The sequence below is a fragment of the Aplysia californica genome, unplaced genomic scaffold, assembly GCF_000002075.1.
Source record: "Aplysia californica isolate F4 #8 unplaced genomic scaffold, AplCal3.0 scaffold00441, whole genome shotgun sequence".
NCBI classification, from domain to species: domain Eukaryota; kingdom Metazoa; phylum Mollusca; class Gastropoda; order Aplysiida; family Aplysiidae; genus Aplysia; species Aplysia californica.
The window spans coordinates 396718-422530 of record NW_004797711.1 but is presented as its reverse complement, the minus strand read 5'-3'; the positions used below and the strand labels follow the sequence as shown (position 1 = coordinate 422530).

Below are 25813 nucleotides of genomic sequence, written 5' to 3'. Positions count from 1 at the left end.
TTACGGCCCTCACAACTGCACAAGGTCATATGAGCGCGCGAAACAAATTGCTTTTATTCTCAATATCAACAGTTCACAGCACGGCCTGATTTTGGTCAATATTTCTAAAATTTAAAAGTTTAAATGCTAAAAATCTGTTACATATGATGGTCAGGCACTTCATAGCTGAAATCAGAGGTCTGGACATCCTCTTCCATGTGGGGAAATTATTTTTACTGAGTATTTAAATCTGCCTGCTGTAACGCCATTTCCCACTCAACTTAGGTAGGTACAGACAGGTAGGGTCTAAGCAAGCAGCCTGCTTCCAAAAGAGTCCATGAAAGCATTTAAAAATATCATCTTTATCAATGTGTGTACTGTCTGCTTCAGCACCAAGGGTAGTGTTTAGTTTAGATTTAAAAGGAGTTTTGAGGCACTTGCAATAAAATTAGGTCATACAAGAGTGAAAGATTTGAGGTGTAATAAGAAAGTAACATACAGAGAAAAGAAGGTGGAGAGATAAGGATGATAGATATTTGATAGGAAAGAAGGAGCAAACCACACTAGAGCACCCACCAACTACCCAGGAAGGGGAGTGGACAATGGACCTCGTTTTTTGATAAACAACAGCACATCCAAGCAACAAGAGTCTGTTGCTTTTTCTTATTAATGTACCAGTGGGTGTTTTTTTACATCTCCATCAACACCATTTAGATCATTTAGGTGGCAGGCGGCTTCAAATCCTGCCTGTCATGGCCAGCCCGAGCTGAGAAGGATATATATATATATAATATATAATATATAATATATATATATATATATATATATATATATATATATATATATATATATATATATATATATATATATATATATATATATATATATATATATATATAAGATCCCAGTAGAAAGGCCAAGATACTCAATAAAAATTCTCCCAACACGGAAATAAAACTTGGGTCTCCTGCAGGCCACGACAAAGCACGGAACCGCTACAGCACAGACACCAGTGCCCAGCTTGACACAAATATATAAACAAATCGACACAATGAAGGCCGTGAAGGGCTAGGAAATTACAATGTACAATTCATCAGAGTCTCTCAGACCAAACATCATCAGCAGCTTGTCTCACCCCGTACCGGAGTAGAGGCCACCAACAGGAGTTCTCTTCATCTACTTCTGTCCTAGGCTATAGTCTCCACCTCTGTCCTGGGCTATAGTCTCCACCTCTGTCCTGGGCTATAGTCTCCATCTACTTCTGTCCTTCACTATAGTCTCCATCTACTTCTGTCCTGGGCTATAGTCTCCACCTCTGTCCTGGGCTATAGTCTCCATCTACTTCTGTCCTTCACTATAGTCTCCATCTACCTCTGTCCTGGGCTATAGTCTCAATCTACTTCTGTCCTGGGCTATAGTCTCCACCTCTGTCCTGGGCTATAGTCTCCATCTACTTCTGTCCTGGGCTATAGTCTCCATCTCTGTCCTGGGCTATAGTCTCCATCTACTTCTGTCCTGGGCTATAGTCTCCATCTACTTCTGTCCTGGGCTATAGTCTCCATCTCTGTCCTGGGCTATAGTCTCCATCTACTTCTGTCCTGGGCTATAGTCTCCATCTACCTCTGTCCTGGGCTATAGTCTCCATCTACCTCTGTCCTGGGCTATAGTCTCCATCTACTTCTGTCCTGGGCTAATGTCTCCATCTCTGTCCTGGGCTATAGTCTCCATCTACTTCTGTCCTCGGCTATAGTCTCCACCTCAGTCCTGGGCTATAGTCTCCACCTCTGTCCTGGGCTATAGTCTCCACCTCTGTCCTGGGCTATAGTCTCCACCTCTGTCCTGGGCTATAGTCACCACCTCTGTCCAGCTGTATTCCTTCCCCTTCAGGTTGGAAAGTAAGTCCCCCCTCTCAGTACTTTTACACCTTCCTTTTTTTTTTCTTTCTTTATCTTAAACCCCTGGAAAGTCATAAAACCTGGGAGCCGTGGCCTTGAACCAACCATTGGACAAAGGTTACAACAACATCATAAATGAAATGGTAGTGATTTTACGCCCCTATCAACACATTAGGTTATTTAAGAGACGAAATTCACATAAAGTGACTTTCCCAAGAACACAACGTCGGGCTGAATTGACACTCGAACCCCCGAACCAGAAATCTCACGATTACTAGTCGGTTACGTATGTTCTCTCAATTCATAAAAGATTTGCACAGGTTCAATAATCATCATCATCATCATCATCATCATCATCATCACCATCATCATCATAAATTGCATATTTATAAAGCCTGTTTTCATCTCTGCAGGATGATCATTGTGCATCTCAATAAAGAAATCAGAAAGAGTAAACACTTCTACTAAAAAAAAAAGTACATGATGCACAAATTTACTCAGACATTGTAAAAAATACAAATCAGAACATGCATAAATAAATATCTATTGCTAAGTGTTACGACTCCACCATACGCCATTTTGAACAGTGGAATATCACAGAGCCTTTCACTAAGCCGTCAATACACAGTTGATGAACATAAGAAAATAAATCTAGTCATCCGAATACCCTTGGAAAAATTTTTGGAGCAGGACGGGAACAGTTTCATCAAATCCCGACACATCCAGAAGATTCAAGTCATTCGCCATCCCCATCTTCGCTGTATCTGCCAGTCCCACAATGGCGATCCTGCCAAAACATAAAATGAGTAAAGATGAGAATGAGGTTTAACTCTTTGAACTCCATAGGAGCATCTGGCGGAATTAACCCTGTTCCCCATCGGACACTGGGAACGTCCAGTACTAGCGACAACTGTTTCGTTTTATCAAGCGCTAGTTTTTGCTTGTTTTTCAGAGCTATTCACGAAACAAGTTTTTTAGCAATGACTAAGCATTTGTCCCCACTATTCAGAAGATGGAGGCAAAGTTTTGGGGTTATAATGAGACAGAGTGCACCAGGTTTAGGTGACTGTCGAAAAAAACTCTGGGAAACCGTAGAAAAAACTCAGGGCGTAAAGAGTTAACTTCAGCTTTAAAAAGAGTTTTATGGTACTCCCAACACAAACAGGTCATATTCGTGCTGAAAATTAGAGGTGCTGCTAAAGAGTAGCATACAATGGACAGGAGGAGAGATTTTAGTTTAGTTTTAGTTAGTTTTACAGCACTTGCAACACAAATAGGTCATGTAAGTGCTAAAGATTAGAGATGTCACTAAAGTGTAACACACAATGAAAAGAATCAGAGATTTTAGTTTTAGTTTAGTTTTAGTAGAGGTTTTACGGCACTCGCAACTGCAAAAGGTCATATGCGCGCCAAGATTTTAGTTTAGTTTTAGAAAGAGTTATACAGCACTTGCATCACATATAGGTCATATAAGTGCCAAAGGTTTTGAGGTATTTCTAGAGAATAACATACAAGGAAAAGAAGAGGAAAGAGAGAGATAAGGACAACAGATGTTTGATAGGAAAGAAGGAGCAAAGCACACCAGAGCACCCGCCAACCACCCACAGACATGATCGACGCCAAAGGTGGGCAAAACTACAGCCTGTGCGCTGCGTGCCGCGCGGCAAGCACTTTCATGTGGCCCACTAAATCTTACCTCAAGATGACACTACAAAGACTTTCATTGGCTTTCTTCGTTTAGTTTTAGTAGAGGTTTTACAGCACTCGCAACTGCATAAGGTCATATGAGCGCCAGAAGAATAGAGGCGTTACAAGAGAGTAACAAACATAAAAAAGAAGAAGGGGAGATAAGGATGATAGATGTTTGATAGAAAAGAAGGAGCAAACCACAACAGAGCACCCGCCAATCACCCACATTGGCTTTCTCAGAATGCTCTGAGAAGAAACAAAACTTCAGACAAAAATAGGAGAGGGGGTGATACGAGACCTGTCAACCACTCTAGGACCAAAAAAAGGAGGGTTTTTTTCAAAATCGCTATGTCAAAAATTTGATGAAGCTATGTGCGATATTTTTTTAGCTGTAACGGACTAAGTCAGTCCCCCCCCCCATTGCGAAAGATGATTTTATTAAAAACAGGGAGCAAAAAAAAAATCAGCCTGAGTTGGCCCTGATAGGCAGGGTGGAAGCCCACCTCTTAAACTCTTTACATTGTGTTGCTAGGGACATCAAAACACTAACATAAAATTTAGAAAAAAAAACCCCAACTAGTCACAAACTTGAGCAGCCAGTGAAAGTTTGAGGTTCGAATCAATCTCGCCTGTCCTCTGATGTTTCCTCTCAGCTCAGCGACCTGTCGGCTGAGGCAAGTCCACACACTTCAAAAATGGCCAATCCTACGTTCAGTGTGGCATTCATCGTCACCAAATTTCAATACACAACTCACTTGGTGTCAGCGTTACCGTTGCGGCGAAATTCAGCAATGGCTGTATGAACGGGACTAGGACCATGTGGCGCTTTAGATTTCTTTTCACATACGATGAGAATGTTATCAAACCGCTTGCCAGATGCCCAGGACATGCAGCCTTCCAAACCGTAGTGTCTTTGTGCCTCCAACACCTGAAATTTAAAAAAAAGGAAAATAATAATAATTACAGCTGAACTTTTCCAAGATGACCCACGTTCTGTCGGGGAGAAAAGTAGTCATCTTAGTAGACAGGTGGATGTCTTGGACAGTGCCATCATACTTTTTTTTAATGCAAAGGAGTAAGTGAGAAATGCTCATTTACGCAGGTGAAGATAGATGACTGTCTTGGACTGGTGGTCATTAGAGCAGGTCTGACTGTTTTGTTTCAGTAGAGATTTGACAGTGCTCGCAACTGCATAAGGTCATATGAGCGCCAGAAGATTAAAGGTGTTACAAGAGAGTAACAAACATAAAAAAGAAGGAGGCGAGATAAGGACGATAGATGTTTGATAGGAAAGAAGAAACAAACCACACCAGAGCACCCGCCAACCACCCACTGGTTTGACTGTGGTCAGCAAAATGTCAGGAAGAAGAAGACAAAGAATATAACATAACAGATACCGGAGATTGACAGAAAAGAGCAAAGGGGAGATAGACGAAGAGGCCGAGGGGAACGCTGACCAAGATGGCCCAAAACAGACAGAGCTGGAGATCCTTTGTCGCTGCCCTAAACGCCAGATGGCGTAATGGGTAGTAAGTAAGTAAGTAGACAAAGAGGGTAGGCCCCCATGTCAACATTTGAGGTCCTTAGCTCAAAACTCTGTATGAGCATACTGATCCCAGTCAAAACTCTGTATGAGCATACTGATCCCAGTCAAAACTCCTGTATGAGCATACTGATCCCAGTCAAAACTCTGTATGAGCATACTGATCCCAGTCAAAACTCCTGTATGAGCATACTGATCCCAGTCAAAACTCTGTATGAGCATACTGATCCCAGTCAAAACTCTGTATGAGCATACTGATCCCAGTCAAAACTCTGCATGAGCATACTGATCCCAGTCAAAACTCCTGCATGAGCATACTGATCCCAGTCAAAACTCCTGTATGAGCATACTGATCCCAGTCAAAACTCCTGTATGAGCATACTGATCCCAGTCAAAACTCCTGCATGAGTGAGGAAGTGAGGACATCCCATAATAATTATACAATATCTACGTACATCTCAGCAGTTTAAAAAAAATGTTAATATAGATGTTTTTTTACGCCACCATAAACCCAATCTAGATCATTTAAGAGGTGGGCTTCCCACCCTGCCTGTCAGGGACAACCCGGGCCAACCTGGGCCAACTTGGGCCAACCTGGGCCAACCCGGGCCAACCTGGGCCAAGACGGAAGCAATATCCCAGCAGAAATTCCAAGATACTCGATGAAAATTGTCTTTTCATGTGGGAATTGAACCTGGGTTTCCTGCATGCGATCCTGAAGCGTATAACCGCTACACCACAGACGCCGATTCTCAGTCGCTAAAAAGTTATGTGATCGAAGTGTCTATATCCAGACATTAAAGGCGGTTTCAAATAAGTCAAATTTTGTCATCTCCCATAAAAAATAAACTATGTCTTCAGACTTAGATGGTTCGAGCCTTAGGCCATCAATATACCATACAGATCCATCGGAAATATTTCCACAAACATCCAAATAAAGCGGGCATAATTGATGGGCCTTCAGCATTTTGCAGACCCTGATCTTCTGCCAGCAAAAAAAGGACATACAGCTCAACTTTAACAGAATAAAAACCAAAACTTCCCCCAATGTGTCCTTTGTGTGACTACCATATGAGACTGTGGAGCATCACCTGTTCCACTATACAGCCCTAAATGACATCAGAGCTACGCTTCTCCCTGCGAGACCTAACATTGACAACACACTCGATAAAACAGCAGCTGCAGCAAACCTGCATTTATCACTACATGGCATTGGACAGATGGCCAAGAGCCCAGCTATTGCTGGAACGATAACAATAACAACAAAAACATTTACACAACAATAATGACAATGACAATCTTTATTCATCTCGTAAGGAGAAATTTGTCTTGGTCATTAACAATAGCAGTAGACGTTACAAAGATTAGGTACAGTCACGTACGCAAACGCACAACAAGACAAGACAATAGTAAATATATGCCTCACATGCTGGGACAACCCGCTCCGTAAAACATTCTCTCTCTCTCTCTCTCTCTCTCTCTCTCTTTCTCCCTCTCTCTCTCTCTCCCTCTCCCTCTCTCTCTCCCTCTCTCTCTTTCTCTCTCTCTCCCTCTCCTCCCTCTCTCTCTCTCTCTCTCCTCTCTCTCTCTCTCTCTCTTTCTCTCTCTCTCTCCTCTCTCTCTCCCTCTCTCTCTCTCTCTCTCTCTCTCCCTCTCTCTCTCTCTCTCCTCACTCTCTCTCTCTCCCTCTCTCTCTCTCCCTCTCTCTCTCTCTCTCTCTCTCTCCCTCTCTCTCTCTCTCTGTGTCTAACAACAACAACAACTCTGACATCTGAGCCATTTTTCACAACAAACAGGCTGGATCGCTAACAACAACGACAACAAACAGGCTGGATCGCTAACAACAACGACAACAAACAGGCTGGATCGCTAACAACAACGACAACAAACAGGCTGGATCGCTAACAACAACGACAACAAACAGGCTGGATCGCTAACAACAACGACAACAAACAGGCTCGGTGAAAACGCTTACTTTATTTTTAGTAGCTGCCTTGTTCAAGGTCTCGGTGACCTTTCGATGGTTCATCAATGATGTCACTGGGACCGCCTCTACTTCGTCAGTGAGGTGAACGACTTGAAGGGAATCAGTAGTCTGCAAGAGAAGCGAATAAGACCAGCGCCTGAGGTGTAACAGTTAGGCAGGAGATCAAAAATTTGATTTCTAAGAGGGGAGAAATTAATTTTTATCAAGTATGTTCCTTCCTTCCTCTGGCTGGCCTCCGTTAGGAGGGCGGCAATGTGCCGTAGGCACACAGGTAAGCGGCAACGTCTTGTGGCCTAGTCCAGAGTACATCCGGGCCCAGTCTCGCGTTGTTCTCCATAAGTGGGCCTCGATGTGTTTCCCCCCGCGGGCACTCATACAGTGTGGCCACTCATACACTCATACAGTGTGGCCACTCATACACTCATACAGTGTGGCCACTCATACACTCATACAGTGCGGCCACTCATACACTCATACAGTGCGTTTATCAAGTATCTCGCCCTTTCTGTTGGGATGTTGTATCCCTCTCCACACGGGTTGGCCCCGACAGACAAGGTCGGAAGCCCGCCTCCTCAAGGACCTAAAGAGTGTCGATGGGGGCATAAAAACACCTTCATTTTAAAAAAGAACAAACTTTATTTCAAGATGGAATTGTAAACTAAGGTAGAAAATCAAAAAGACGTTCGGTCTCTCTTCCCTCCAATAATGTGCAACTTACACGCAGCATGATTTCCGTCACAAGGGCACAGACGTGGATCACTTTCAGCTCGGTAAAACCATCGACACGAACGTCTTTGTGTCTTGGGTCAAAGTTCAAGGCAAGAAGACACTTCTTGCCCAAAAGCAGTTTTGGGGTAGCCTGAGGGGCGAGAAAAGATAATAATATGAATAACAGCATGTATAATATATTCTAGTTTAAGTTTTTTTACAAGTTTTAGTTTCAGTAAATGTTTTACAGCACTTGCAACCGGGGTCATGTAGTACGTGCCAAAGATAAGAGGAGTTACTCCAGAATAACAAAGAAAGGAAGAAGGAGAAATAAGGACAATAGACGTTTGATAGAAAAGAGGAACCAAATCACAACAGAGCACCCACCATTCACTCACTCAAAGGAATTTTGCTTCAGATATATCCTGTCTCAGTGAAATAGTGGTACTTTCCAAGAAAGTTAACAATTTCCTTGATGAAAAACTTAGGTCTATTTCTATAAACTTTTTCTGGCATGAGCACTGACCTTTACCACTGGTCATAAAACTTTTTTAAAGGCGGGTCCCATAACAGAGAATGCCGATCCCCCCCCCTCCCCACAAGGGCAGTACCACAGACTGAAGTGTCTTTAGGCCATTCAAAAAGGGAGGACATTTCTCCTTCTTAAGCACAGTAGAATTGTAAATGGGCTGATTCAACAATGTCATGCTCATAACTGTGCCTGAACTACAACAGGGAACTGCTGCTTTTTCTTTCCTAATCCTTACTATCGTCATTTTCCTCTACTTCTTTTGTATGTTTGTCGCACTCCTGTTTGTGACCCGCTATTTCCAGGGTGCTTTGAAAGTGGAAACAAACTTTGTACTGTTGAAACTAGAGAGGTGAGCAGAGTAAGTCCGATTCCCAGTAAAGACTTCTCTGTTGACATCCATCCCTTGGCGCTCATATGACCGTATGCAGTTGCGAGCGCCGTAAAACCTCTACTAAAACAAAGAGAATGCAGAGCGTGGGCCGCTTACTATTTTGTTCAATGCATAACATGAAATAGGCCTACATAAACAAAATATACAGTATTAGTCAAGAGAACGTCCCTCAACAAAAACTCATTTTCTGCACATGTAGTCTCACTGTTCCTTTGTCTCCCCCCTTGTACAGGTAACTAGGAACAAAGACAGTCCGTACATTTTTATTTTCATTTCATTGCACAGATGCTCTGCTTTTGAGAGTCAAACAGCTGTATTTCTTGCTGCAGACCACACATACAGCCACTAAAACATTTGCAAAAATCAAGCATTTTCAAGAAAATTCGAAAACTAATTGCAAAACATCAAACTATGAGGAAAAAAAGGGGTGGGGGTGGGGTAGGGGCATGCACCACCCCTGAAACCTCCCCGGATTGGTCCAAAGCATGGAAAATTACTACCCAATTAAGCTTAGCGTAATATAGTTAGAATAAAAACAATATTGCTCAGTGTGGCAAGAAATTATCTTGGTAACTAATGAAGGACGGATTCACAACAGTGCACTGGGTATTGTATTGAACATTTCCAAGAAAAGCCGTTATCATTAGGCGCCCTTGCATGTAAAGAAAAAGCAGGTACACACCCGAAGAGAATCCTGGTACACTCTCTGCAAAGCATTGACGACATCCTGATTTTTCTTCCATTTCTTCTTACTTGCCGAATACTTCTTTTCTACTTTCAGGACAAGCGCTGGCGACAATCTGAAGAACAGATTATTGAACATAATACAAAATTAAAGGTTACAACTAAAGCCATAAGAAAGTTTCACCAACTTGCCATATATATTTAGGCAGATAAGTTCACTGCTCTAGGAAAGGGATAGGCAGGCTCTGCTATCTGCAGCCAGCGGTGGCATTTGTGATCATTACAAGCTGCCTACTAATACTAATAATTATTTCCTTTCCTTTGTTCTCTTTCCCAAACTAGCTAGCCAAGCAGCAACGTCAGCAATTTCTCTCCCTCCTTGGTTGTTAAAGGTCACCATCAATTCATGATGGACAAACTATTATCATTATCGCTATTATTATCATTATTTCTATTATTATTATTATTTCTATTATCATTATTGTTATTATTATTATTATTTCTACTATCATTATTGTTATTATTATCATTATTATTATTATTTCTATTATCATTATTGTTATTATTATTATTATTTCTACTATCATTATAATTGTTATTATCATTATTATTTCTACTATCGTTATAATTGTTATTATTATTATTTTTATTATCTATTTTTGGGATACACTATGAAAACAATTCTTTATAAAAAGCAGCGCTGCAAAATAAGAGTTGATGCATAGTTGAAAAAGGGACAAAATACTGGAAACATCTGGCCTTGAACTAAAATAGATCTTTTTTAAATAGAGGGTTCTGATCTTTACCCATCCAAGAAAGTAACATTCACTCAGTTGGTACCAAGCCAGACTACCAATGATAATAAATTACAAATAGTGCATTTCCACCACTCGGAAAGTGCTCAATACGCTTTACAATCATAGAAAGAACATAGGTCCAGTAGCCCACTCTTTCTTCTCTCTATCTTTCTCTCTTTTAGTCTGTCTGTCTGTCTCCTATTCTCTTGACTCTAATTCTTTGCAGGTATATTAAGATGCATGTTTGTGAAAAATCAAAAATAGTAGATATTATTTGCAACTTGTGCGTTAGTACATGGCTGAAGTTTTTCTCAAAATCATTGCCCGAATACAATTAATTTAACAATACCTTTAATTCAAATTAGAGTTTTGGTGAGTTGCACATTTACACTCGCTGTATCACCCAAAAAAAAAATCTTAGTTCAATATTAAAAAATGGTTACTGTAGAAGAAAAGAGACAGCACTCGACAGCATCCATTATGACACCATATGGAAAATTCTGATATTATGGCATCCCAGAAGAACTAGTCCACATAGAGAAGGGATACAAATGGACAGTGGTGGACACTATAGTCCAGGACAAAAGTAGGAGGGGAGCTCTTGTTAGTGGCCGGTACTCTGACAACTAAGAAGGATAGTGGGGATCAAGTGGTACGATCGAGTCTCAAAAGCTCAACTGAGGGAAAGAACAAGCCAAAGGCCAGTAAAGGGGGACATACAGGTGAAGAAATGGAAATGGATTGGACACACCCTGAGGATACCCCCGACAAGCATCATCAGACAGGGTTTGATGTGGAATCCACAAGGAAAACATACGAAAGGAAGACCAAAGATGACATGGAAACAGCTAGAAAAGGATGCACAGGACAGGCTTTGCTGGAGAAATGTTGTTGACGGCCTACGCTCCACTGGGAGTTAAAAAGGGCAAGAGAGAGAGAGAAACTCCGACAACAGGTAAGAAAGGCTGACAATGATGATGATGATTATGATGATGATGATTATGATGATGATGATGATGATATGAAAAGAAATAATATTGTGGCGCACAGGACCCATGCGGGCCAAAATTTTCGTATAAATCATATGTTCATCAGATGAGACACGTTATAATTCAAAAGAATTTTAGTACTGATCATATATGAAAATCTATGAAAATGTTTTCGAAAAACAGTTCAAATTGTCAAAACTCCTCAATGTTACTACTGAAAAGGTCTCTAACCTCATCATCATTCACAGTATAGACTTGCTGCTGTGCAGGAATTTGTACTATACAAATGCTATTTATTATTATTATTATCATCTCAATTGCAACATCCACACCATACAAACCAAACATGTTTTAGTTTGGGATCTCATTCCTTTCTTCAAGTACGCCGTCCATGCTCTTGTATTCGTAACTCATGGCAGAGATGAGACGCAGAATGACTAAGACACCCTCATTTTTATGTTATAACGTTGAATCTAATCATGATGACAATACTATACTTGGTTCAAAAAGCGACAGGATTTGATAGCATTTGGCTAAAGACCACACGCTCAAATGCTACTGGATTAACAACAAAAACAACAAAAGCAATATCAACAACAACAACAACAAAACTCACTGTTGGAGTTCTGCCTCATCAGCAGACGTCAGTCGGTCCGTAACTCTCCGCACGTGCGGGGAATCTTCATTCAACATCTGCAAATTGGCCATTTTGGGAATGTGCTGTACCAACTCATTGAGAGGTTCGTGTCCCAGCAAACCTTCATACAGCTACACGGAGAGATGGGGATCCCGAACCACAGGGACTGGTTAGTTTCGTTTTAAGTAAGAGTTTTATGCACTTTCAACAAAAATAATAATAGAAAGCATTTAGACCTGATGGAGGCGAGATTTGTGAATCTACTCTGATGCTAACAATGCATTTCCCGTAGACTAAATTCACATCTCACCAAAGTGGTGCCAGCAAGGGGCGGGCAAGGTGCTGGGGAGGGGAAATGTGACTCTACTCTGTCTGCACGTATAGGGATTTTTTTTTTTTAAATTTAATTATAAAAGAGGGTTTTACGGCACTCGCAACTGCATAAGGTCATATGAGCGCCAAGGGGTGGGTGTCAACAGAAAAGTCTTTACAGGGAATCAGACTTACTCTGCTCACCTCTCTAGCTTCAACAGAACAAGGTCTGCTTCAACTATCAAGCAGGCGCGGTTCGTCCATAGAGCATGGTCGTGCAGTGCCGCCCAAAATGTTTTAATGTTCTATGACGTAAAGCATCCACAATAATCAAATAAAAGACGCCAGAAACAAACACTAGCCAAATATTATATCAAAACAAGGTCCTCGCTGGCGCCGTAACTGTCATTTCTATTCTATAGCGCCGTAAAACATCTACTATGCCATGCCTAAGCTCATGCACTGTATCTAAACACAACAGGATAGTCAACAGTGGAAACCTGACCTATAAATCGCTCTTTGGGATAACCCAAGCGATGACGACACTTGTAGAGAGTTTGGCGATACATTAATATTAATAAGACGGCACACCTCACGTTGTTGATAGCATCACTATATTCGCAAGAGTAAAACATTTGAGCTGTTTTTTTACTATGGGAAGTTATTCCCATTTGTAATAGAGCAAAGCAAGAGAGGCAGGGAAAGACAACAGAGAGATAGGGGGAAAAAAATGTTTTATCAGAGTATCCACACAGCCATTGACGAAAATATTTAAGTGCAATTTTATCTCCACCTCTCACTGTTTAAAAAAAAGGCTTCAAATTTTAATACTTAATATGGAATACTTTTATCTCTTTAGGATTAGGAGTAATATACGAGGCAGTTTGAAAAGTAAGGCAAAATCGGTGAAACTAAAAAAGAAAAAACTCCTGTTTTAATCAGTGACCAGTGCACACACAAAAAAAGCGCATTACAGCAACAGAACTACACAGCCGTAAGCTGACAAAACAAAACGCCTTTTTTTCATTTTGGCGCCAACATTTTTTTTTTGCTAAATTGAAAGCCTCATCAGTTACCCTACTAGTGTGAAAAAATCAAATTGAAACTGTGACTAGATTCTAGTTTTTTAATAAACTAGAATTTCAATTTCGGAATGACTCTATTTTTAAATGATCACGCTGCCAAAAAAAACCTCTTTTTCTCAAAACTGATCTGAAGAAAAAACGGCGTTTTGTCAGCTTATTGCAGAACCCTCAAAATTGTCCAAGACGGCCATGCAGGGTTGAGGAGAAAAGTGATGGCTTCGGCAAGTGGACATCTGTGACAGTGTCATTATGATAAATACAACGAGCTGGGCCCCCTTTCGATGAAAGAAATGATCGGTGCTTTAATATCAATTAAAAGTCATTGGCCTACTGTATTTACACTCTACTGGAAAGTGACAGTAAATCTTGAGACATGCAAAAAATTTGAAGGTCTAGATCTATACTCTCAAAACAAAATGCAGCTCGCGAAATATCACTTCCGGGTTTTCTAAAATTACAGACACAGAAGCGTCAGCCTACAAAAGCGATCAGCGAAATAAAGAAATTTAGCTTTTTGCAGCAAAACTGTCTCAAAACTGAAAAAACCAGGGCATCATGATCTGGAGAATATTTTAAAGAATCTTTTCGCGAAAACCGCATGTCGATCGATGCAGCCATTAAAAAGCCTTTTGAATAGCAACATTCGGCCACCACAAATAGACAATAGATAAATAAAACCAAGGGGGAAGTGGGAAGTGACCATTTGTAAAGAGGTGATCATCTTGGACAGATGTCCGTATGAGCAGGTTCGAATGTGTATCATATTTTTCAAAATAATAAGTAACTTTTGTATAGAGCCTATCCCCACTCAACAGCAAGCTCCATGCATTTTACAATCTGTATATATATTATTACCATAACATATCCTACATCACTCAGAAAAGTTCTCTGCATCCTGGGAAGAATACAATGCGAGCAGCTGATTAAACACTCAAACACCAACTAACCGACAAGATCTTTCCTCTTCTATCGCTAGGTAATAATAATAATAATAATAATAATTGCATTTATATAGCGCATATCCATGCTCAAGAGCATGCTCTAAGCGCTTTACAACTATTATTACCCCAGCAGACCCTCTGAGAACACTCTGAAACATTCTTGGCTTCCTCGGAAGCATACAGTGCAAGCTGCGGATTTCACGAGCTCAATCACTATCAAACTGACAAGATCGTTCACTGTCTATAGCCGGGTACCCATTTCCACCTAGGTGAAGTGAGGAAAATTTGTGCAAAGTGCCTTTTCCAAGGACACAACGTCGGGCCCCTGACGGGATTCGAACCCACGACCTTACGGTTGCGAGTCCGAGAGCCTAGCCACTAGGCCACCGACACCACAGGTAACCATTCTCACCTTAGTAAAGTGAGGAAACTCTGCGTAACTATTGTCAGAATAAGCATAGATGTGTATTGCTCTTTAGAGTATGTATCTATTTAACTCCAAAGATCTTGTAATTAAATTCCTGCATGTGGTTCAATGATGCATCCGATGTGATATGTACATTTTGTCAGCTTTACTTCTCTTTTCATATTAAATTTTAATGAGAGCAATATATAACTTTAATTTTACATACACCTGCATGTGTTTTTACGCTCCTGTACAGCCAAGTAAAACTTCCCTCTGGGATAATAAAGTATTTTCTTATCTTATCTTATTTTATCTTATCTTGTCTTATCTAATCTTACCTCCTTGAACTAGAGAAGACACCCTTGACAAGAAGGGAGCATCACAAACACAACCTCACAACCCAGTATCACAACAGACAGCCAAGAACATCATCAAATGCAACACCAGGGAACAGTGGCTCAATGGATGGGCAATGGGCAAAACTGAAAGAACTGTATTTGCACACATGACAGCCCCCAACTCTAAAGATGCAATAAATTCCCTGAGTAGAAGACAACAAGTAACGATCTTTCGCCTGCGAACACAACACATACCACTAAATTCCTCCCTTAATAGGATCCGCAAGGATACCCCACCCGACTGCCCGTTGTGCGACTGCCAGGATGAAACAGTACCACACCACCTCTTTAACTGCCCAGCACTTTGCAACCTGTGTAGCACCTACCTACCTGCCTCCCCAGACATCGGAAATACTCTATACAGCGACAAAGCACAGCTGATTAAAACCTGTCAATTCTTTGCCATATTGACAGACCGAAGGGCTAGAACCCAAATAGCCGCTGGATCGGAAAAGTAAGTAAAGTAAAGTACCTCTTTGAACTGCAGGCAGTTGGGCGGCACCTGCTGGCTGGTCAGGCCGTGTTTCTCCACCAGGACGCGCACTTTGTCCTTGTTGTCTCCAAAGTTTCCTTTCAGCTGGTGCACGTCCTGGAGAAAGGTCATCACTGCTTGAGCCTCTTCGTCCATTTCCATCTTGGAGTCTACCAGCTGCTGATCCTTCACCAAGTAATTCATTACTTCAGCTCTGCCTGAAAGATCGAAACGATAACATTTTCTAAAAAATGTAGGTGGTTTTTTTCACTTACACCCCCATGATCACTATTTAGATGATTTAGGAAGAGAGCTTTCGACCAAGCCAATCAAAGCCAACTCAGGCTAAAGGAACACAACATCCCAGCAGAAAGATCGAGAGTTTCAATAAAAATGTCTCCTCCCTCCAGAAAAGAACTCAAGTCTTCTACAACAGAGAAGTGCCAACACCTACACCAGATACCAGTAAACCAATAATGTATGATCCTACCACTTTTATTTGCTTAAAGTTAAAGAGAAGCACATCATTTAGTACTCAGAAAAAGCAAGTAAGACAGGAAGTAAATAACAGAGGGAAAGAAAAGAAGTAGGACCTATCAGGGGTGCCCTCCAACCACTCGCACCCAACAACCTGCAACGATTTAACCCACACAAGTTTAAAATATGGTTCATCAACCTAACAAGGCTACTGCCACTGTTTCAACAGATACTATGTACTTTTTATTTATTTTATTTTAACGTGTGCTACTTGAATTCACGATTCTTTTTAAAATCTGCGAATTCAAATCCCTCACAAATGTGAAAAGGCGGCATTACTGCATTGGAACCCAAATACATACATGACACTGGGCGACTCAAATCCCAAATTCCAAACATTTGCTTAAAATAAAATGGACAAATGCAAAATAAAAGAGTGTGCGGAAAAAAAAATCCCAGTAAACAGTAGCTAGTGGGTTTACTTTTTGTTCAAGTAAAATGCTTTTACCCATCAGAAACAAATAAATTATTTCAATATCGCAAAGCACTTGTCTTTGATGAAAGAGTAAAAAGGATTTAGTTTGAGCAAAAAGAAGCCCAATCACCAAATAAATGGCCACTTAGTGCTGGGAAAAAAGACAAAAGAAAGAAAGACAGCTCTACCCGCGGCATCCTCCAATCACCCGCAATAAAGAGGAAGGAAGGAGAAGGGAGAAGAGGCAGAGATGACACACTTTTGTACATGTACATTCGAGCAGAGACGATGCTATGTACATATATCAGAGATGTACATTTGAGCAGTGGTGAGTCTATGATAGATACTGTGTTTCATATATATATATATATATAAAAATAAAGGCTACATTTGAGAAAAGTCCATGTTTGTCATTCCACAATTAAAAGGATGAGTGGTAGGTCTGTCTGATCCCACCAACCGACTAGCACGACACGCTTTGTCATGTTGAAGTACAAGTTTTATGGCCCTCGCAACACAATTAGGTCATACAAGAGCCAAAGATTACAGGTATTGCCAGAGAGCAACAAACACAGAAAAGAAGGAGAAATTTCACAAGAATGATGGATGTTGATGAAGGAGCAAACCAGAGAGAGAGAGAGAGAGAGGGGAGAGAGAGAGAGAGAGAGAGAGAGAGAGAGAGAGAGAGAGAGAGAGAAAGACACAGAGAGAGAGAGAGAGAAAGAGAGAGACGCACAAACATACACACACAGAAACACAAAAAATAAATTCTCTTCCACCGAAGAGCAATATGTAGTCATCAAAAGCCAATAGGAAGCCTTACCTCTGCCTTTTTTGCTGGGGTGCAGGTGACACTGTCTGATCAAATCACGGTGTGTAAATCCCAGAGCTTGCTTGCAGTGCATCACTTCTCGAGCTAACTTCAGCGCTGGCTTGGACTCATAAAATTCTGTAATCATAGTCCTTAAACCTCGCCCCCATCCCACTTTACATTTACCGTCTACTTTGGGCTTCCCATAGAATTTATCTAAATTAACAAAGGTGAAAAGATCCTTTGAAGTCTCGCAAACTTGTAGTGCAAGCTTATACGCTTGATCTCTCACTGCATCATTTTCATGATTTTTCTCATTGGAGGGGACCGAAGAACGCACAATTCTTGCAAGGGATGAAAGCAGAGGGTCCTTACTGATGTACCATTTTCTTTTAAATACTTTCCTTAGCTTGTCAAGAGCCCTCAAACTCTCCTCAGTTGATGCTAGGAAAGGACTTAAAACTTCTGGTTTTTCTGTTTCAGCAGAAAATAGGATTGTAGAGGTTGACTTTCTCTTACTGTGACTTTGTTGCTTATTTTTCTGTGTGGTCACTGTATATGTTCCGTCTTCAGATCCAACGCAGACGAATCTACTCAACAGGTCAAGCTGGCTTGGGGTACCTTCCATTATAGTGTGTCTTTCAACTGAAAAGAGGAAAAAGTAATTAAAAATACATCAAAAAGATGACAAAATGATTCAATATTGACTGAAAACTAGAAAAAGTAATTCAAAATAGACTGAAAAAATCTTTTAAGTTATTCAAAATCGACAAGTACTCAGTTCAGGCATGTTTTAGAAAGCACAATGAGGAAGGATTATATGTCACCCCTCCCTACTTTACCATCATCCCATGTACACCCCTCCCCACTTTACCATCATCCCATGTACACCCCTCCCCACTTTACCATCATCCCATGTACACCCCTCCCCACTTTACCATCATCCCATGTACTATATACTGCTACTTCCAAGTGCTAGATCTGAAACAGAGATCCGCATTTATGTTTCTCCAAGAAAGTTTTTCAGTTCAGATGCTCTAGAAAAACCTAGTATATACATTATCATGGTCTTTACCCAACACACATCTGTTAAAGTTCTCAAACTGAGATAAACATCATGTCTCTTTTGCCTTCTATTTTTCTAGTGAGAGAAAGTTGCTCAAGGCTTTTTCAACCTATACTATAGCTCACTTATTAACCCTATCCGTACGTCCTGGGGTCATTTTGTACCCGCGGGGTTGTATTCTTCACATTTTAGAATACTTCTAGTACAAAGATCTCTTTGAAACTTTCAGTATTTCTCAAAAAAATCATTTTGACAGACTGCTATGCAAAGCGTACGGATCGGATTAACGAGTGAATGTCCTCTTTGGAAAGTGGAGGCACAGAGTTCCCCATGTCATATGGATACGATAGTAAAACACGACGTACGGATAGGTAAAACATTAACAAGAAAAATTGTTCCTTGATTCAGTATTGCTGCTCAACTGGCACTATAACAAACCACACTTTGGACCAATCAACTTTCTTTTCTCTGACAAAGCTGTTTGGCTTTCTTTAGTCAGTCCTAGCACGACCTCATCTATTTGACAAACTCAAGCCCCAATTTTGTTCAACTTTACCAGCATCTGTGGTGTGTAGCAGTTAGGCATCTTGCCGTCACATGCTGGAGACCCAAGTTCAATTCCCGAGTGGGGAGAATAATCATCGCGTATCTCCTCAGTCTTTTTTCTGGGAAGTTGTATCCCTCTCCGCCCAGGTTGGCCATGGCAAGAAGGGTTGAAGCCTGCCTGCTCTAAATTGTGTTGATCAGGGCATAAAATACACTTTAATATTTTTTTTTCTTTTAACTTGTCTAAATTTTGAAAGATTTGCACCCAGCACACCTTGTTTAGGCCTACTTTTATTAAAGGCTGCTACTCAACATGGCTACAAAAAAAGGTTTGTAACCTACAGACATTCATCTTGTTTTCATATGAAACTGCACCATTGCTTCAAGGAATGTGAATAACAAAACAAGCATATATAGGAATTTTTATTAAAAAGAGTATAATGCCATCATTCTCAACGAGCGTAGGGGTCAAATATTACTTTACAAGCTCTAGAATCTAGATCTACTTGGCTAGGAAGCTATTCATGTCACCTCAACACATTAGATGAACATAACATATTTCCCTATAAGTCTTATAACTATTCTTCGATGTATCATCACCAATATTATCTGATATAGGCCTATTGGTTGGTAACTGAGGAACATGAATGTTGTAAATTATTATAGCCAATATTGGCAATTTGAAGCGGGTCCAACCGACCAACGTTTGCTTCCTTATTTTTATTCAATTCTATTACTTTTGAAACATGAGTAAATATCAACATTCAATTACCTTTACACTGATATAATAACTGTCACTACAACATTACTTATTGATCTACTTCACCATCCTGCAAGCTGTTTTATTTCCGTGCACCCTCAAAATCACACAAATTAATTTCGTCAAAAAAATGCTGAAAAAAAATGTAACTGAATGAGTCAAGCAGAAAGTTAGAACAATGTCTTTAGATCTAGAATCTAATCTAGATCTAGAATCTAGAGTAAGATATGCACTTTTCCAGAAGGGTGTGAGTACTGATATCTAAAAAGTAAGATATGCACTTTTCCAGAAGGGTGTGAGTACTGATATCTAAAAAAACAAACATTTTATAGACTCTTTTTAGCCTGTGCAATCCCATTGAATGACAGAAGAAAGGGAAATAGTTGACGCCATTGGAACTGTTAACGAGGCTCCTCTTGATCTTGCTTGTCCTAGATCTAGATCCAGATCTAATTAATTAGATCTTCCCAGCAAGGTTCTGCCCGTCGGCGTAGGCCTACGTGTACGCCCCTAAAAAAAGCAATGATAATGAATCAAAACTCAATTTATACTAAAAGCACCCACAGAGCTTTTCACTTCGCTGCAATTCGAGAGGAATGAATTTTTCCACTTCAATCACAATCGCTTCACGACTTTCCTTCCTCTGCCTTCCACTTAGTAGATCTACTTCAAGCTCCTTGGTTGATCTAGCCTACTTCCAGTTCCAGTTTTCTCTCGTTTCCTGGAAACAGAAAGTGGGCTGGGTAGTTATTCGATTTTCGGTCAATTAATGAACATTCCGTTTCTTCGAAGTACACATGTGAAGAATTCTCACGATCTAAATGCTCAGCTATATCGAGAGCAAAGGCTTTAGAATATTATTTAAAACCTCCTAGATTGGGAATCAGAATTTTTCTCAATGGGTGAGTGTTTTTATTATATTGACCTCAGTTCGAACTCGCCGAATCTGTGTTTTGATATATCCGGATTCGCAGACTTCCCGAATTCAGCGGAGCCCACTTGGCTAAAGAAAAGACGAGACCAGATTTTTAAGGCCCAACCAAGGAGATTAAAAGTTAGTTCTATCTAATTAAGCTCCTTAATGAGCCCAACAAGAAATAGGCTATGATGGATAATTTGTCAGTCTTATTATACTTTCCAAATCTTTTTCGCGAAGTGGCCTGTGTGTGAGTGGGACATGTATTTTCCAAAGTCACAAAGTCATAGGCCTAATGATATGTCGATGATTTTTTTAGGCCCCAGCCGGTCGAGTTATACGGATATTTTTATAATTACTTTAATTAATTAATGTCACTGCCAGCTTTAGCACATATTATTTGCTGCAAGATGTCCTGTTTATAGTTTGTAGGGGGTCAACTAGTTAATTACACGAAATTATAGCGTTATTTTGGCTTTGGCTTTAACATATTATTATTATTATTATTATTATTATTATTATTATTATTATTATTATTATTATTTTTATTATTATTATTATTATTATTATTTTTTTTTTTTATCATTATCATCATCATCATTATTATTATTGTTGTTGTTATTGTTATTATTATTATTGTTGTTGTTGTTATTATTATTATTATTATTTATTATTATTATTATTATTATTGTTATTATTATTATTAATTATTATTATTATTGTTGTTGTTATTGTTATTATTATTATTATTATGATCATCATTATTATTATTATTATTATTATTGTTGTTATTATTATTATTACGTTTGTTCTGTTTGTAGAAGGCCCCGGTCCAGGGCTTGTCCGGTCCATATTCAAGGAGCTAAAATGTAATTACCTCCTTTCCCATATTATTATTATATTATATTATCTAATTAGGCCGGCTCTATTTCTCCGAACGCTCGGGAAAATAAACTTGAACTCTATTCATGGGTCTCAACTCAGAATTCCAAAAAAGGAGGAACTTTCCAGGAGATCGCCACAGAAGCCCATTTTCGCGAAACACCCATTATTATTATACTGTTGAGCCCTACAATGCTGAGAAAAAAAACCCATCAATTTATCACTGCAAGGTTATTTCACACTAATTTGAGAGTTTGGAAGATAATTTCAAGTAAAAGTCACGAAGTAAATATTTACAATCTTGATTACGTACAGAAAGTGGTGGCGCCTGGGGTCTTGTGTGACTTATTAATATTTTCCCTTCATCATATTCGCCTGTATACATAAACTATATATAGAAATGAATCTTGTTTTGAGCCTGGAACCAGAATATCGACTGTCATGATTCATATCATATATATATAAGCCTATATAATAAACGTGAAAGACAAAATTAATGCTCAAACTCAAAGTACAGTAGAATAGCTCAAGTAGACCTATTCAGTGTGAGAGGTGTAAGAACTGTGGGAGGGCAAGATGCAGTGATACTGAAAATCTGCGAATCTTGAACAGAAAGCTAAAATATAGAGATCTAATTTACTGTCCCCAATCCAATGAAACGCGAACACTCAGGCCCCTAAGTTCCATAACTCGTTTACAAGTTATGACCGTTCCCGATTTCATACAAGGCCTGCACCAACGCAGAGAGCTGAAGTAGTAATCAAAATTCTATACATTAAACATTTATTTTCAGTTTCAGTTTGTCTGTTTTTGTCCTCAGGTGTTGCGTCCAGCCCTCCCCCTATCCCCGAGTGCGTCTTTTAAAAAAATCAATAATCTCCCCCCATCTCTGAGTCCTGTACTTCGCAGCGCTCAGAATGCGCGCAGGTTCATTGACCGGTCACAATGGCGAGCCCGACAAGACGCTTGTATAACTTTCATTTTTTTTTTTTTTTTTGGTTGCCCCCACAAGTGACAGCACAGTAACGAATATTTATTTTCATGGCGACACTCCATTTGTAATGCCGAACCTGCATGTTACAATAAACGTTCTGTTATCAGACAATTACTGACAAATTTCTGGGTGGTAACGAAAGCGAAAGTAGATCTTGATTTTCTAGTCGAGCATTGGTGACACAATTCCGCTTGCCGCCAAAACCACTAGTTCGCGTGAAACGTACTCTCAGAGCCGAATTAATGTCACAATCGCGACCGGTAGAAATTAACTTAAGACTTTACTGGATTTGGTTTTCAAATATTTGAGATCTTTTATGTATTTTCGCGGGTCTCGGCGATTTTTTTTAAATTCCCGGGGCCTGGCAGTCACCCTGCTCCCCACAACTCTCTTTCTGATTGGCCCGCTGTCGCGGTAGCGGAGTTTAGCGGAAGAACTAGCGGTAGCGGAAATCCGCTAAATAGCGGACTATTGAGACGACTCTATTTCTCCGATCGGTTTACATTCTCAAAATTTGTTGGTTATTTGCGAATGTGTGTGTGTGTGTGTGTGTGTGTGTGTGTGTGTGTGTGTGTGTGTGTGTGTGTGTGTGTGTGTGTGTGTGTGTGTGTGTGTGTGCGTGTGTAAGGTGTGAACCAGTTGGGGGGGGGGGGGGGGGGTAGCGTATCGTGGAGGGATTTTTTTTTATGATGGATTTTTTTTAAATGAAGGATTTTAGTTTTTGCTTCAGGGGTGACTAAATGCAAAATTTACAGCCAAAAAGGTAATTGAGCAGTCTTGTTTTCTCGCAGTACAAACTGAAGGTATTTTCAAATTAAGTAGGTAGCCTATATAGATATCTAGTCCGGGAGTGTTGCCCCAATCACAATAATATTGAAGTGCTATCTGGATATTCAGACATTTAAAAATCTCTAGTTTTAGAAATTGAATTCGATGCAAAAAAAAAAAAAATGCTTTCGCAGTCCTCGCAGAGCGACAGAATGAAAGATTACGCCGAAATCTCTCAAATAACCAAAGAGAACGGAAACGCATTCGGAGAAATAGAGATCAAGTTTGTTTTCCCGAGCGTTCGGAGAAATAGTCACTTTGTTATTATTATCCTAGATTGTTCGGTATTCTTCTGTCTTGGGTGTCGCTCGTGCCCATGGTGCGCATAAATGCTTTACATCAAAGTCAGAACTTTATAGAAAATGTATGCAGAGCGGCGGCTCTGGGAGTGAGCTATCTAGGCTAGACTAGGCCTACATGTCTATGGATTTTCAATGTAATTTGTGAATTTTGAATTGTGAATTACCGCCCTTGATTTGGCCAGAGACACTAAAAATAGAGACTGGAAACGAGGCCTCTTTTCGCGTATCCAGGTCACCAGCTGATTGTGAAACGAGGCGCGGTAAACAAAGCTAATGGCGGCTATCGACAGTCGCAAGTCACCTGCAAGTGTAAGTGGTGTTTTGCGGCAGTCTGCGTCCGTGCCAATTCAAGATCGCATAAATACCAGACCTAGCATTAGTTAGCTTTCCAAAGGACCCTGAAATGTAAGAATTTGCACATGTACTTTTTCATTAACCTTACATAATATCGTTTTTCTCTTGTGTAGGCCTAACTAGACTAGAGAGATCTATCTAGATTTAGATCTAGATCTAGATCTAGATCTAGAATACCTAGATCTAGATCTAGACTTTAGACCTAAATCTAGAATCCTAGAGATATAGATATCTAGATCTAGATCTAGATCTAGATTCTAGATATAATCTAGATATAGATATCTAGATCTCTAGATCTAAATTAGATGATAGATTGTAGATCTAGTATCAGTGTCCAGGTCAATTAGATCTAGATCTAGAATCTAGTACTGAATCTAGATCTAGATCTAGAGTCTAGGTCTAGAAGTAAGGGCCTAATTAATGCAGTGGGCCTACTAGGACCAGATCTAGATCTAGATCTAGATCTATCCTTGGGGCTTATTATCATAGCATAGACCTAGTACATGTATAATGTTTGTCTCCACTACACTCCTTCCTCTACTTCTTCACAGCACAGGCGACAGTGCAGTCGATTAGCCTTAGTTCGTCACGTCATGCCAGTGCATGGGCAGGAGGACGAAACATTGTTAAACCTTACTAGATCTAGATCTAGATCTATAGCTAGCGAATAAAACACGTTTTTCTGGGGGCTCTGACCGTGGTCTATAGAGTTTAGAGCCTAGGTTACAGTGTTTGCCTCTCATTCAATAGGTTTGAAACATGACTGGGACAGACATTTTTCTTCTCTAAAGTTTTCTCTTTTCACCGCCCAGCTCTAAGTTCTGTCGTTTGTTTTTCCTCCTCACTTTCTGCCCCCCCCCCCCCCCCACTCACACACCCCTTTTGACTCCTCCTGTGGCGCATCTGGGGCTCCTGGCTCTTTCTGCAGCCTTTACTACTACTACATTTGTACTATTGCCACTCATTGGCCCCTTCTATCTGACTGCTGTCTCTTTCAGTCACCTGATCTTATGGTAAGTAAGATCTAACACATAGCCTTCTCGGATAAGGGCGAAAAATCTTGGAGGTCCCGTAAGTTGCGCAAGTTAAGGATCCCTTGGTGTTCTTAAAATCAAAAGAGTAGGCTAAACTTTGGCCCCCACCTGGGCAAAATTAAAAATTCTTACCAAACTGAAAAAGTTTAATGTGCCCCGCCTGTTCATATGAGACCTATGCTGTCGCAGGCGCAGTAAAGCGCCCCCCCCCCCCCCCCCCCCCCCCCCCGCCTTTCCTAAAAAAAAAAGAAAAGAAAACACGCCAAAAAAGTGTTTCACCCAGTGATCTGAAAGAATTTTTGCGGGATCACCCAGCACTGAGTTCCCCTTTATTTCTTCATCAGTTTGAGACTGATAAGTTCCATTTTTAAAAAGTTAAAAATTACATTATCATCGCCTTCATATTGATTTGGGGGGGGGGGTTACCCCCCAACACACACACGCACACACACACACACACACACACACACACACACACACACACACACACACACACACACACACACACACACACACACACACACACACACTCACACTGTAGACCTGAGACTGCATCTGTAGGCTATGTGGCGCTTTGACTCCATCTCTGCAGAACTGACTAGATAGAGTAGTGAAACATAATTATTTAGTAATTAATTTTTTTTTAAATTCAAGCTTCTCATCAGAATTAAACCAATCCAAATATGCCAGGCAAGATTCAACTTTATTGTATGAAAACTAGATCTAGATGTGGGATGAATGTCATTTAACTCTATCCCAAAAAAAATTTAGTTTTAAAATCTCCGGTAGATGTACTCACTAAAAACTGTTAGATCTAATCCATCAAGCACTTATATTTCTCTTTTATGAAATGAAACTAAATGAGTAGACCTATATTCTATGTATAGATCTATGAATTTTGCAATATTTAGAATCTAACTGCA

At 40.2% G+C, this 25813-nt stretch overlaps 2 protein-coding genes across 4 annotated transcripts in view; both read right to left on the bottom strand.

The window, feature by feature from the left end:
- Nucleotides 1–25813, bottom strand: part of LOC101849949 (alpha-tubulin N-acetyltransferase 1) — a gene marked incomplete in the record, with an annotated part of 361461 nt that overhangs the window by 3309 nt on the left and 332339 nt on the right.
- On the bottom strand, nt 1909–20312 carry LOC101852714 (60 kDa SS-A/Ro ribonucleoprotein). Of its 3 annotated transcripts, none has more exons than XM_005104912.3 (9): nt 20145–20312; nt 17221–17853; nt 15446–15663; nt 11811–11887; nt 9407–9524; nt 7812–7952; nt 7082–7201; nt 4319–4491; nt 1909–2661 (listed from the first exon to the last, which is right to left on the bottom strand). In XM_005104912.3, exons 2-9 carry the CDS (start codon nt 17834–17836, stop codon nt 2526–2528), a joined length of 1599 nt encoding a protein of 532 aa, XP_005104969.1. In that variant the 5' UTR covers nt 17837–17853; nt 20145–20312; the 3' UTR covers nt 1909–2525. The 3 variants fall into 3 exon arrangements, with proteins under 3 accessions (XP_005104969.1, XP_005104968.1, XP_012941617.1); XM_005104911.3 differs by having other exon boundaries at nt 11811–11962; nt 20145–20311; XM_013086163.2 differs by lacking the exon at nt 20145–20312 and adding an exon at nt 19904–20112 and having other exon boundaries at nt 11811–11962.

What these genes read in the sequence shown, in the direction of transcription:
- LOC101852714 (XM_005104911.3), bottom strand. Translation starts at nt 17,836, where the DNA reads ATGGAAGGTACCCCAAGCCAGCTTGACCTGTTGAGTAGATTCGTCTGC. An exon ending in ACTGCCTGCAGTTCAAAGAG is followed by an intron (nt 11,963 to 15,445) that starts GTACTTTACTTT and finishes CTCTCCGTGTAG; the next exon opens with CTGTATGAAGGTTTGCTGGG. An exon ending in TGTACCAGGATTCTCTTCGG is followed by an intron (nt 7,953 to 9,406) that starts GTGTGTACCTGC and finishes CTCGCCCCTCAG; the next exon opens with GCTACCCCAAAACTGCTTTT.